General features: G+C 42.3%; 1 protein-coding gene across 1 annotated transcript in view; it reads right to left on the bottom strand.

Moving 5' to 3' along the window:
- Nucleotides 1-2,013: 2,013 nt before the first annotated feature.
- The window catches only part of CPB1 (carboxypeptidase B1), a 42,550-nt gene continuing 29,990 nt past the window's right edge, over nucleotides 2,014-14,573 (bottom strand). The window contains exons 11-12 of the mRNA XM_014838537.3: nucleotides 3,362-3,446; nucleotides 2,014-2,347 (exon numbers count right to left, since the gene is read on the bottom strand). Coding sequence (XP_014694023.1) covers nucleotides 2,160-2,347; nucleotides 3,362-3,446 — 273 coding nt within the window. The 3' untranslated portion in view covers nucleotides 2,014-2,159. The remainder of the gene's footprint in view (nucleotides 2,348-3,361; nucleotides 3,447-14,573) is intronic.

Below are 14,573 nucleotides of genomic sequence, written 5' to 3'. Positions count from 1 at the left end.
ACTGCTTTGCCTAATGCTGCAGAGAACTTCATTAGTGACAGCCAAGGTGGCATTTCTGGACAAAGACGTGGTGTGTGGTTCCGCGGGGTCCGGCCTGGTGCAGGGGGAGTCACTACCTCCTCAAATGAGACGACCTAAGAGGCTCATCAAGACCCCATTTGGTGCCCAAATGACATCATTAGCTATTGTCGTTCTTCCTTCTCTTCCTCCTGGGCCTGAAATTCTCTCTCGGACCAATTCATTAGGTTCGCCGGCAGAAGCAGGTGACACATGGCACGTGAGTCCAGGGATGGAGAACTTCCCTGATCCAGACTGGAAAACCAGCCTTGCTGTTCTGTAGTCACACCCCTGGGGAAAGGCAAGGCTCAGGGCGCGTCCCGGGCTGTGGGCGCACGGTTTACCCACCCTACTTCTGAACTCCGGGCGCCCGCGTTCGTCGGTTCCAGGTCGCGGGTACCCGCTGGAGGGGGCGGGGGCCGGTCCTCCGACTGTGTGTGGATGAAGCGATGCGCTTGCGGCAACGCCGCTTCGCTCAGGTGACCCTCCGATTCACAACACGGATATGATCTAAATTGCAGGGGGAAGATAATTTAGCTAATTTACTATTTTTTAAAGTTCCATCAGTACTGCTTAAGAATTCACAGGAATTTCTTTTCTGCACTGAAGGTGTCTCTTTTTCTCTGCCTATTTAAATAATGTATTACTAAATTATTTTGAAGATGACTGCTTGGTAAATTGTAGCAGCTGCACTGCTACCATCTAGTGGACAATTAGTGCAATTAATCGTTCTTTCTCTTGACAACTTCCGAACAAATCGTTGTGACTTCACAGGACTCTTTTTTGGAATGGAACACTGTTAGACATATTTCAACATATTATGCTAGATATGGAATCCTATTTTCCTTGAATCCACATAGAAAACAATGAACTAATATTTTTTATATTATTTTAAAGGAAGAGATTCCCCTAAATTATAACTAAATACATATTGTTCTATTTTAAAATTTGAACTTTGCACAATACTGTCCAATATTAGCATGTTCAGTTCTGAGTCTGGAAAACTTCAAGTCATGTGTGATGCACGAGTCATGGAGTGATTTTTGCCTCTTTCATTTTAGGCCTAAATGGTCCAGCCAGGGCCTTGGCGCTCTCTGGTTTCCCTTCCATTCTGATGCCCTCGCCTTCTCTGGCTGGTGTTTTAAAGAACCTCTGACCATGCCATTTACGGTGTAATGTCTTCAGTAACTTTTCATTGTTCTCAGACCAATGTTCCAAATCGTTAACGGGACCTCTGAGCTCTGCCTGATATGGTCTCTATCTCCCTCCTCAGCCGCCACACCTCCCCCTTCCCTCGACTCTCCAAGTTCCACCCTCTCTGGCTTTCTTCTCACGGCTTCTGAATAGCCACAGGGCCCGGTAGGGGTGCTCCCTTGGTCCAGCTGGTTGTGACTCATTCTTCACATTTCCGCACTGCCTGAGACAGCCTTCTCCCCTATGCCAGAGAGGGAGACCTTTTATACGTTCCTTTTATGTAGACTGCCTGGCACTTATTTGCTTGATATAAATTAAATCACTAATTATTAAATAATTACTTCATGACTGTCTTCCCAAATGGCTGTACCACCCTCGAGGGCAGAAATGGTATTTTTCTTTGTTGTTGCTCTGTCCTCGCTCGCTGAGCCCGCTGCTGGGCACGTGGCGGATGGCTCATGCAGTAACCTGAAGGAGCTGAGACGGAACTCAGCTGAGGTGGAGTCTTTTCACCTGCACACATTTTACCATCCTGAGTTCCCCATGGTTCTCCTTCACAAGCCGCCCCCCTGTAACCCGCGCGTGTCTGCACGCTGCCAGTGTGGGCCGACGCCCCGGGGACTCTAACTCCTCTACGGCTGACCCACATCATCGCCTGTGCACAGCTTGCTTAGTCATCTGTTCACATCACTTTCCTCCCAGAGAAGCAGACAGTCTGTCACGTTTTTCAATTATAGTGATTCACTCTTATTATGGTCAGTATTAAAAGATGCAAGTAGTTTAATAGACCCAGAAGCTTCAGAGAAAGATTGGGATCTGGAAAACATCCAGGCAAACCAAAATAAGAACTCAGCACAGAAACGAAACAAAGAGTGAGCATTTTGAAATACGGCTCGGGGAGTTCTCCACTAGTACAGATGCTCCAGGACGTAGCTGGCCACGTATTTGACGGCCCGCAGCGTCTCCTCGCAGGTTGCCCGGATCTGGGATTCAGGGAGCGCAAAGCCATATCTGCCTGTGTCCCGGAGTTCAAAGGTGAAGGAGTATTTGATTCCTTGGTCGTAAGCCCAGTCATCGGAGCCGCCAGCGGCAGGATCTGAAACGTGTGAACAGCAGAAAAAAAAAAATCTTAAACCTAGGAAGGAGGTTAAAAAAAATGCCAGCTTCCTTTTATAATTATAAATGTTTCACTGTGCAAAATAATATGAGTAGGTCAGTAGTCTAGTAAACTGGATCATAAGAGATATGGGGGCTATTTTACAAAGTTAGTGCAGTCTTACCTCTAAGCCTGCTTCCTGGGAGTGACGTGTTTAATGCCCCAGGAAGTATGTACTTTGTGATATAGAAACTTCTCAGCGTGCTTGTGTGCCATGGTAAACTACGCTATACGGTGGTAATTCGTTTATAAAATATATATGATTTCCCGGGAAAAGAAGGTGTGTCTCCTAGGAAAATAAGGAAAGCTGCCTGTTCATTGGCGAGAGGGGAGGACTCCAAACCCTGCGAGACTGTGCTGAGTGATGGAGTGGGAGCAGCCTGAGGGCGGCGCTGTGCCTTATCTTTGTTTCTCAGCGCCCAGCATTTGGCCTGGCGGAGACTAGGGATTTATTCAGCTATTCATCCACTAACAGTTACGATGTCACTGCCACACAGATTATGTATTCCCCTATTCATTCATGTGTTCATTCATTCATTCATGGACGGCACAGCCCCGACTGAGCAGCAGGCCGTGGGCTCAACTCTGGAGCTGTCAGGACAAAGGAAAGACGTGGCTCCTGCCCTCCGAGGGCTTCCGGAAGAAACCTCATCGAGCTAGTCTGAAGAAAACATACACGAGGTTCAAAAATACGAATAGGTGGGTTGTTTCTGCTAGAACCCCCTTGAGAAAAGATTATACTCCATCTGATTCAGAGCAGTTTGAAAAAGGGAAAGAATACAGAAAAACATATTCTACATAAAGTTTTTAAAACACCCTCAGGATTGGAGCCTCTCCCACCGCATTGGAGGCCCCTTGATGACAAGACTGGACCTTCCTTCTAGTATTTCTAATCCTTTCAGACCTGGGCAGAAACCTGGGCTTTCTTTGCACGGTTCTGAAGGGCAGACTCACAGATTGTCGAGGCTCCTGGGCCGCACGTGTACTTGGTGCCATACAGGCTGGCCAGTTCATTTACGGTGGCTTTGGCCAGGGCGTTCTGCAAAGAACCAGCAGTGAGTGAGGAAATAAATCAAAGACACACTGACAGACGCACACCCGCAAATGGTTTCTAAGACATTGAGGACGTGTAAGTCACAATTTGGGTTAGTGTTTTGCGCTTATTCAGTGCCCATTCCAGTGTGTCCAGCTTAGTCATATGATCCAAGTGATTCTTGTGAAAGGATGGCTTCCCTTGTGCACTCCCCACACACTCACTCTGAGCTTCCCTCTGCCACACACATGTGTTATATTGTGTCCACACCATTGCTGGCCTCTGAGTTCTCTGTTACTTTTTCTGTCTTTTATCTCAGTGTCCCAGGGTCCAGCCCAGGGCTTGCCACTTCGTAGTTGTCTGGTAGCTGTTTGTTGGAACTCAGAGCATGATTAGCACTCTTCTTACCCTACCATTTGAGAATTAGGTCCTTCCATTGATTTTAAATCATTGTTGCAGTAAAGTATGTAGGTCTTAGTGATAAGTTCTGTTTTACTCAGAGGACGATCTTACTTTGTTTTCTTTTTTATTTACATAGAACTTAGTTGGTCTTTTCTTCTTTCCTGGAATTCTTTTTTTTTCTTTTTTTTACTTTTTTTGGTGAGGAAGATTAGCCGTGAGCTAACATCTGTTGCCAATCTTTCTCTCTCTTTTTTCTTTTGCTTGAGGAAGATTAGCACTGAGCTAACATCTGTGCCGATCTTCCTCCACTTTATATGTAGGTCATTGCCACAGCATGGCCAATGAGTGGTGTGGGTGCCCACCTGCGATCCCAACTTGTGGAACCAGGCCACCAAAGTGGAGCGTGCAGAACTTAACCACTCGGCCACGGGACCGGCCCCTACTGGAATTCTTACTTAGGCTTGTTAAACATTTTTTTTTTAACCTTAATTCAGGTTAGAGAAGCAAGGCTCTAGTGATCTGTAACTGTCACAGAGATCGCCTTTACTGACATAGGAAAATGTCACTGTGTATTAAGAATTAGGTTATGTCTAAGGATCAGTTTGGCAAGTCTATCTTGTCTCTGGAGCTTGTAAGAGAAAAGCAAGGAGGCAAGGAAGTCTTTATGGTTGTGCAAAGAGGTTGCCTACCTCTTACAGAGAAACAAACAAAAATCGAAAACACACAAAATAACCCCAAACCAAACAAAACAAAACAAAAACCACCTGGAAAAGTGGCAGGTTATAAAGCCAAGATAAAGTCATGACAGGATTGCGTGAGTTGGGGCAGGAGTGTTAGAAGCGACACTAGGAATGATTGGATGGTCCATGCAACGTGCAGGGCCAGCAGAGAAAAGCTTAGGAATTGGCAGCTCCAAGGACAAGGGGTAGTTCCAGGTTAGAAGATTTTCAGATTGAAAAATTAGAGAACATTCATTCTACTTCAAAGTGCAGAACATTTGAATTCCAGAATAAAAAAAGGAGCAAGTATTATGTTTTCTTCTTAGAAGCAGCTTCACCCTCTCCTAAGACCCTTGCCCGTGGGCCCCTACGCCCAGCTTCTTAGGAGAAGGGCTCTGCATCCCGCCCCTGCACCGTAAAGGCCACTGGGATGCTCTTATTTAAATGAATCACTTGAAAAACAAGTCCCGACTCAGCTCTCTGGGGAATACAGATCTGAAAATCCAATTGTTTACTACAGGAGAATTAGCCATAATTCATTCTGGTTATGAAACTAGCTATATTTCATACTTTGGCATCTTGATTATGTCTTGGACATATACTTGGAAAACTGTGAGGCTGGTGATGGAATCAGAATAATCCTGTTTTTTACAAAGTGGCAACTTCCCTTAGTCTTGTTCTAATATTAAAACCAGTTTAGTAGAGTCTTAGGTCAAATTGATGAGGGCATGGCTGCAAGACTTCAAGGATTCCAGCTCCCAAGACTTAATGCTTCACCAACCAAGTGGTAAGTTAGAAAATTTAGACAGAACTAGAAAATTTGAATCATGATTTTTCTCATCTGGTTCACTGAAATAATGAAATCAGTTTCCTGGAACTAAGTTATTATTCTCAGTTTTGGAAGAGTAACTTGAAAATTTTAGGACTTCACTTCCTTTTTCTCCAGACTGGTAGACTAATGTGTGCTTTCCCTTACTGTGAGAACCTTCACTGTTGTGATCTAAATGCATAGTTCCTACTGTTTCTCCTTATTCTAACCAATGTCCTACACTTGGGTCTTCTCTCCTCCCCTTAGTAAGGGGCCTTTGCTCATTGAAATCGGAATAACCTACAATCATTGCATGTGCTCAGACGAGATTTAAAACCATCTCTTAGAGACGTGAACATGCTGCAGTGCCAGTTCTTTTGTAGGTAAACAGTATATTTCCTACTATTCTACAATTTCTTTAACTTGCCATCCATCCAAGGAAATCTCTAGTTAGTTATTTTTGTGTAAGGCAGAACCTCTGATCCTAGAGAACTTATTCCTTTCCTAGCCACCTTCCTCAGGCTTTTCTCCTGTTCTGTTTTTTCCCCTCTTAAGCCTTGAATCATTACTTTTAGTTAGTAGAAATATGATTCTAATAAGTTTGGAAGGTGTAACGTACAGCACGGTAACTCTAGTTAACAACACTGTGTTGTGTATTTGAAAGTTGCTGGCAGTAGAGCTTTAATCTTCTCGACATAACAACAACAAAATGATAATTACGTGAGGTGAAGGATGCATTAACTGATATGGTAAACATTTCTCAATATACACACATATCAAATCATCACACTGTACATCTTAAACTTACACAATGCTATATGTCAATTATATCTCAGTAAAGTTGGGAAAAAAAAGAAATATGATTCTTCAGGATTAGTTCCAAATGTGAAACGTTATGAAGACTAGAGAAAATTTAAGACAAGAAGATCGTTGTCACTATCTGTTGAACTCCTGTACGTCAGTTGACCTTCAAGTCTCTTAATATATTTATTGGTTTAACATAATATTTGAGTTATCTGACAAAACCGAAGGGGCCGGTTATCTCCTTTGACTTATTAACTTATCAGTTTAGTCATGACTGCCGTTAGGGCCACAGGGACGTGTTCAGTTTGCCTTTCCTCAAAGCAATAACCAAGTGCTTTCTGAGCCTTCAGAGGCATCTTTTGGAAACAGTTGCTCTGCCTTTGATGGTGAAGCAACATCTAAGATTGATGTTAGCTTAAAAAGGGGCTATGTTGTTCCCGTCACTGGTGCCTGTTGAAGGAACATTCAGTTTGTGCCTCAGCCTTGGCTCTCCTTGTCCTCAATTTCTCTCTCATCTTGATATTTACCTCGTCACTCATCTTCTTAGCATCACCTCATCGCCACATCTTTCATTAGCTCTCTCACCTTCTATTGAAGTCCAGCCTCCTCTCTTGGCATAAAGAGTCTTTGTGAGTTAGTCCCTCCCTTCTCTCTCAGGCTGTATCACTGGCTGTGCATCCCCACATTTCTTCTGAGCCAGGCTTCCCTGAACTTCTTACCTGTACACCCCTTCCTGCTTCTCCCTACCTCCAGGACTTTGGGCATCCTTCTCCCTTCGTTGGAATTGCCATTGTTCTTCCAGATTCAGTTTTAGTGTCACCTTCTTTGTGAAAATGCCCCTAACTCTCTTAGGGAGCCCTGAGGCCCCCTCCTTTGTGAGGGCTCACATCTCTAGCAGAGTTCTTATCACTGAACTGTAGTCAATTGTTTTTGCGTCTGTTTGCCCCCCAGGCGAGCTCCTTGCAGGAGGGAATTCTTGGCCATTCATTTTGTGTCCTCAGCAGATTGCACAGCTCCTGGCACATGGTTGGTTGGTTGAGTCTTATCCTAGGGCTTCAGGCCATAACAGATGGGCCCAATTTGGGTGTGTGTGTGTTCACAGAGTGCTGGGCTCTGCAAAGGCTGAACCCACCTGAGTGGAGATTGGGGATGCTCGTAGGGAGCGTGGCGGTACCACATAGTGATGGTTGATGGGTTGCCACATTTAGACATTGACCTCTGCTGTGTGCTTTACTTATTTCTATTAATCTTTAAAGAAATGAAGTCTGTGCACCCTTTCTCTCAGCTCCTCCAAGGCCGAGAGACAAAAAAATCAGAACAGACATTAATCAACCAAAATATCATATTGAGAATTCCGATTATCTTAACAAAAATCCCTGGAATCAGTATGGGTCTTTTTCTTTGAAGAGTTCAAATACTTTCACAAATGTTGCTCATTTATCTTCCAAACATTATCTGTCCACATTTCATCGACATAGAATTTTCTAACAGAATGGAATGCCACGTGGGGCAGCACGCTTGGTGGGAATGTTCCAAACAAGATGGGTGGATGGGCCCTGCCAGGAATGGAGAGAGGTGAGCTCTGCCTTTGCTAGAATGTTAGAATGGTAACTCCTTTCCCTTGTCCTTTTCTGTAAAAAGGGTCTAAGACAGCTGAAGAAAGACCCGCAGAGCACTAGCACATCAGAGAGCCTCGTTCACATCTTGAAACTCCAATTAATGACACTTTGTGTTCAATCTGTCATTTGAGGGACATCTTGCATCCTTGCTCAGTGGGTTCGAAATAAGAACTAACATTTGCATAAAACCTTAGACTTTAAAAAGAGCTCTTGATAAGAGCTAGATATTTTTATCCCCATTTTACAGATAAAAGAACTGAAACTGAGAGAGGATGAAAGAACTTACCCAAGGGCAAGCATCCCCATAAGTGGCTGACTTGAGCTAGGTGCTTCTTGCTGTAAATTTCGTGCTCTTTTATACTTCTCCTTGTAGCCTTGGAATACTTCAAAAGAAGTGTTGCTGGAGCTGGTTTTACCAATTGTAAGGAACAGAAGGAAGCTAAATATAAATCAGCCTCAGAGAAAACTTTGCTCCCAGGCAAGGTCAAACATGGCCAGCCTTTATTAATCCTTAGAGATGAGTTTCCTACCATGTCTTATGGATGTTCTCTTTTGTCACCTGTTTTCTTAAAAAGAAGCCTTGGCTATAGAACAAAAGACAGAGAGAGAGAGTCTAAAATGTCCCATCCAGCTCAAAGCCCAAGGGACAAAGGACTGATTAGAGTAATGTTTCCCCAGGCTCTGAGCTCCCGGGGGCTGGTGAGATGAACAGGCGAGAGTGCTCCTTTCCGCTGACCTGCGTTCACAGCTAACACGTGATCAGGAAGCCCCTGTCCCATGACTGTGCTCATGGTGCCCACTGCAACCTCTGTGTGCACAGCCAGTGTTGTGACATGGGGCGGCCTCTTCTCATTGTCCGCTGGGCCATTGTTACAGTACAAGCCCTGTGGCTATAAACCAATTCACAGGAGATTTTCTTCAGAATTTTGTTTCTAACTTAAGTCCTGAGGTTGACCATCCCTCTGGGTGAACACACGTGATAATGGAAGCATCAGAGCGATCTTTCACCGCAGCTTCCTTCATCTGTCCTGTGATAATGGGTAACTTACACCAAGGGACCAATGAGGAACTTAACGCTTATAATTTTAGTGCGAAAGGAGAAGCCCGCCAGGCCTCCACACAGGCCCTGAGGGAAAGCCTTTGGGATTTGGAAAAAACAATTATGTTTCTGAGAAAAAGGAGGAGGTAAACAGATGCGGGCTCTGGCTGCAAAGCCCAGAGATTAGAGAAGGACAAGGAGTTTGGAGAGACGATTGGCTCCAGAGAGCAGCGCCTGCCCATCTTGGCAGAGCCCACGGGAAGAGTGAGAATGCTTCTCCTGATGGAAACCAAATTGTTTCTTTGGCTGATCTGCACTAGTATTTTTAAGCTCTTTAAAATTCAAGGAAAATGTGAAGTGTGAGTCAGCTAAAGTTGCAAAGTCCAGAGATTTTTTTTTTTGTGGAGGTGGTGTTTCTTAACAAACATTAGAAAATAAATGCTGTATAATGGGGATGTCCAGGGTTACTTGCACTGCAGATTTGCAGAATGTTGTAAACTACTTGTGAGGAGGGTGTGAGATCCTGTGAGGGTCAGGGACCTTTGGCCAGGAATGTGACTCTTGTTATCTTTGTTGAGAGCAGAGTTTCTCAACCTCAGTGCTCTTGATGTGTGGGCTGGATCATTCTTTGTTGTGGGGGCTGCCCTGTGCATTGTAGGATGTTTATCAGCATCCTCTAGCTTCTACCCGCTCCATGCCGATAGCATTCCCACAGTTACGACACCCACAATATCTCCCCAACATTGCCAAATGTCCCCTGGGGACCGGGAAGGGGGCAAAGTTAGTTTAAAGGAAAGTCAGATAAAAGACATAATTATGGTAAACAAGGGTGTATCTTAGAGAGAAAATTAAAAAGGAAGACAACTGGTTTTAAAGGTGCTCTGAACGCCTTATTTTTCTCTACCGACAATAATCTAAGTGTCTCCTAAATACCACTGCTAGGCCAATCCCCCTAGAATGTCATTTCACCAGCAGGGCTGCCAGATTTAGGAAATAATACAGGGCTACCCGGTTACATTTAAATTTCAGACAAACAATGAATACTTTTTCAGTATAAGTCTATTCCATGCAATATTTGGAACATACTTAAACACTAAAAATTATTTGTTGTTAATCTGAAATTCAGATCTAACCAGGAGTCCTGTACCCGACCTGGCACTCTTGTTTACCGGATCACTGGCTCCAGGGCCCGCTGTGACATGGGATTCATTCTCACATTCAAGTCCCTTCATAATCCGATTACGTCACTCCCATTTTTCCCTCACAAGAACACTCAAAACAGGCTGACCCCTTCTACTCTACTCCTCAACTCCATTTCTCAGTCCCACAGTTGCACGTTCGTTGGCTCTTCTCTGTGCCTAAAATACTCTCTTCCTTCCTCAGCCACCCAAATTCTGCCCATCCTGCAAGGCTCAGAACAAATTCTATGTCCTTTCTAGAACCTTCCTTGAATAGCTTCATCACACGTTGCCATTTTCCTGCCCTGAATTCCTACCACTGTGCCCAGTTGGAAACTCCCAATTCTGTACTTCTCTGGTATGGTTTCTGACATCTGAGTCTTACTATTTCAACAAGACTGTATGTTCTCAATGGCAGGAACCATGGTTTATGCTGAGCTCTCAACGGGTGCTCAGTGAAGTTTCTGCTAGTTGCCTGATGAGCCGTGTACCGGCTAGGCCCTGTGGTGGAATTTTGACAAGCTGAGAAGTCACTTAAAATGTGTATTGGTAAATCAGCAACCAGTTTCTCTAATCAAAGAAATTCTGCAGTTGTCATTTAAAATTTTTTTGTCTTGGGCTGGCCTGGTGGCATAGTGGTTAAGTTTGCATGCATGGCTTTGGTGGCCCGGGGTTTGTGGGTTTGGATCTGGGGCGTGGACCTACACACTGCTCATCAAGCCATGCTGTGGTGGCACCCCACATACAAAATAGAGGAAGATTGGCACAGATGTTAGCTCAGGGCCAATCTTCCTCACCAAAAAGAAAAAATTTTTTCTTGCCTTATAAATGAAATTAGAAATTCGGAGAAAATTCCTGAAGTGAATGTTTTGTGCCTCAAGTCCTGTTTGCCTTAGCTACTGGTAGCCTGCCTAACAGCGGGACCGTGGCCTTGTTGTTTTTGTTATTAGGCAGGGGCAGGGTGACAGCTGTAATTGGGTGTGCGCATTTTCCTGCAATTGTCCACCTCCTAATCACAACATCTCTTCTTTCTGATTTTTGTGTTTATCTCTAATCATGCTCTTGCTCTATGCTCATGTGCTTGGGTGGAGCGGTGGATTTCTATCTTGATGGCTCATTAGCTAAAACTTTAATTAAGAGGTGATGGGGTACCACTGGACTGGAATGTATTAGACTTTAGAAATGGATTTCTATATTTTGGTCAAGTTTAATAATTTTTCAGAAAGACTGTCATCTTTCTCTTGGTTAATGAATATGTACCCATGAAAGTATGAGCCAGAATCACAAAGACCGAGCCGCAAGAAGTCAGGCATCTCACTTTACCAGTGTGAATTCTTAGCAATGTCCAGGGACAGAGGTAATAGTGATGTATTTGTGGGGTGAAAGACTTTATTTGATGAATGTTCTTCTGCAAAACAGCTGCGTGGGGTACCGACATAGAACATGGCCACACAAATACGTGTGTGTTTCTTTGAAGTTGGGGCAGCCTAGGAAATTCTTCAGGATCCAGTAACTCTAGGCCTGTGGCTGCCTCTCCACTGATATTGACTTAGCCAAGACGCCGTTGTCTCAGCTGGAAATGAGAAAGCAGAACCAGAGAAATTCCAAGATTTCCAGCTGTAAAATTCAGTGCTTCATGCAGAAATGTGGTGTGAGATGCATGCCCTGGATCTGCCCCTGTGTGTGGTGCACGTCTGCCTTCCATTTGTCAACCTGAGGAATGGGTCAAGACACTTAGTTGACCAGTTATTATTCTGGGTTCCTGCTTTTGAACTTAGAAATGTAATTATAATAATTATTAACAGTGCCACGTGGGCCTCTTTGGGGGGAAGGTGGACCAAAGATTGGAAGTTTCTCTTTGCTCAATAAATGCAAAGATATGGGTAAGTTTGGGAACTTTTTCAATTGTGCCTCCTAGTTTTTATTTCCTCTGACAATAAACTGGTCGTGCAATTCAATATTTCATTAAATTCCTTTAGAATTTTGGAAGTGCAAGTATATTCTTTTTCTGGGTCTTAAAACTTCCTTTAAAGATAGTGATAGAGATTTACATTGGAATCAACAGTGAGCGACTGGACAGTTCATGAAGCCATTGGAAACTCACAGTGCACTTTCTATTCTTTCTTTAGATAATATGGTACGTGTGAAAGCAATCTGCAAACTGGAAAGCTTTATGTATGTAAGATACTCTTATGATTCCTCATACTTTTTACTGAAGATATATTTTTTGTAGCCTTCTTTGTAATCCATCTCTTACTTCTCTTGTCCTTTTACTTCATTGGTCTTTTGCGTTCCCATCTCTGCCTTTCTTCCCTCTGAAGGTTGTCTCATGATTTGAGTAAATGTTGGGAAAGCTACATGTACGATCTTTCAGAAATGAAGCCACATAAATTTTTATCATGACTCAGATATCAAAAGATTGCTACTTACGATATAGCCTAAATTTGGGCTGAGAATGCTAGTATGAGTACAGAATAATATCCTTCAGTTTAAAGTCTTACTCTTTTTTAAGCACTTTTTTTGGCTACAAATATAATGTTATAAGTTTTATGAGTATAAAGAGTAGTAAGAATTATATATATATATATATACACACACACACACATATAGGCCGAAATCTGTGCAAGACAAAGTCCGATTTGCATTCCTTTAAGAAAATTCTGAGTTTCTATAATGTAGTAGGCCAAGAATTCATCTTACTTATCTGTTCCTATCTTTCTTTTTCTACAGTGGGGCCACATTTTTCTAATTGAGAATTAATATCGAGGCACTAGGTGTGGATGGAACATTAATCGTTCTAGATCAAGACTTTTACTTTGTTTCCTTGATACCCTCGCTACAAATAAAAACCATGAAAAAGCCAGTATTTTTCTTTTTGAGAGACTCAAATTCTCTTTTAGATATACATATATTTGTAGTAACACTATAGTTATGAGTGTTCTAGCAAAATGTGCTTAGGAAGTAAGTGAATTGGAATTATACAAAATAAGAAAAATATTGAAAGGATCTCTAGTTATTTGAAAAATTTAAGTTGCTTTGGGGTGCCAAACTAAATTTAGATCCAGAATGAATCAAATAATCAAAAAAATCAAATCATGTTAGCTTTTACCAGTGGTATTTAAATATTTCTTTTAAGATACTAGGCAAAAGTTTAATCACAGAAAAAAATTATTGGAAATTATGGTAACTTTTAAATCAATGAGTGTAATATAAATGCAATTAAGTTTTGCATTTTAGTCACCTATCTTATCATGCTCTGCAACAGATAAGAAGTAGCATGTACTTCTCCTGAATTTACTAGTTTTGTGAGTATAAAAATAAACATCCAAGATAAGATTATTTTGTGGTCTATGCTTTTTTTGAGATTATGAATGTTTTACTTTGATAGAATTCTGTTTATTTCATTTCTTTGTTAATTAGAATTTAAAAACAATTTTGGAGGACAAGATTTCTACTCTCTCTGTTACTATTGACTCTCTTTCCTGGATTTTAAATGAAGAAGTGATTTTTAGAGAAGAGCGTCAGTGTCTCGCATTCTGCTGGAATGGTCTAACACCACTTGGGCAACATGTGAACTGGCCCACTAAACCCACTAACTCTGAGTCTTGGGTCTTTTTCAAGATAAAACTCCCATAGGAAGTAGCAAAAATTATTCCTGAGATTCTAAAGGTATAACTTACTTGATTCTTTTTGTTTTTTGTTTTTGAATTTTTTTTTGAGGAAGATTAGCCCTGAGCTAACATCTGCTGCCAATCCTCCTCTTTTTGCTGAGGAAGATTGGCCCTGAGCTAACATCTGTGCCCATCTCCTCTACTTTATATGTGGGACGCCTGCCACAGCATGGCTTGACAAGCGGTGCCATGTCTGCACCTGGGATCTGAACCGGCAAACCCCAGACCCCTGAAGCTGAGTGCATGAACTTAACTGCTATGCCACCGGGCTGACCTTTGATTTTTTTTTTTTTTTTTTTAGGGATAATTTGTAGACTTTCAGAGTAGCCCAGACACTAATTATTATTGTATAGATCCAGTGGGGTGACAAAACTTTTGTTACTCAAAGGGCTTAAACTTACTCCCCAAATAAGGAAAGTTATTGAGAACACTTTAAGCTTTTCTTTCAGCATTAGTCTTTTAGAATTTATGTTTAAAACTAGCTGATATTAAGCAAACTGGATATATTAGTTATTGTTACACTTAATATAGTTTACAATTTTAGTTTTAATATTACACTTGTTAACTCATTAGTGCTTAGTTATTGTAGCTTTCTCTTTTCTTCTTCTGATGTGGAACAATTTAAACATATTCGCATGAATTAAGCAAACAACATACCCCACTTCTTCTCCTTTGGTGGCCAGAAATCTTGGCTTGAAATGAGGAGCTGACGACACCTATCTTTGGGACAGCAGGCTTGTGAGCGCCCGCTGGGAACACTTACAGACCGAGTATAATTGGAAAACTGAAATATTTAATGGTTCCAACTAATGATGTTTTCCTTTGTTTTTTGGCTACAGATAGGGAAAATGGGAAGCTTTTTAAAATGCAGCATTTTTTTTTTTAAGAAAAGG

The sequence above is a fragment of the Equus asinus genome, chromosome 21 (genome assembly GCF_041296235.1).
Source record: "Equus asinus isolate D_3611 breed Donkey chromosome 21, EquAss-T2T_v2, whole genome shotgun sequence".
NCBI lineage: Eukaryota > Metazoa > Chordata > Mammalia > Perissodactyla > Equidae > Equus > Equus asinus.
The sequence above is the reverse complement of the archived record's forward strand: the minus strand, read 5'-3'. Positions and strand labels throughout refer to the sequence as shown.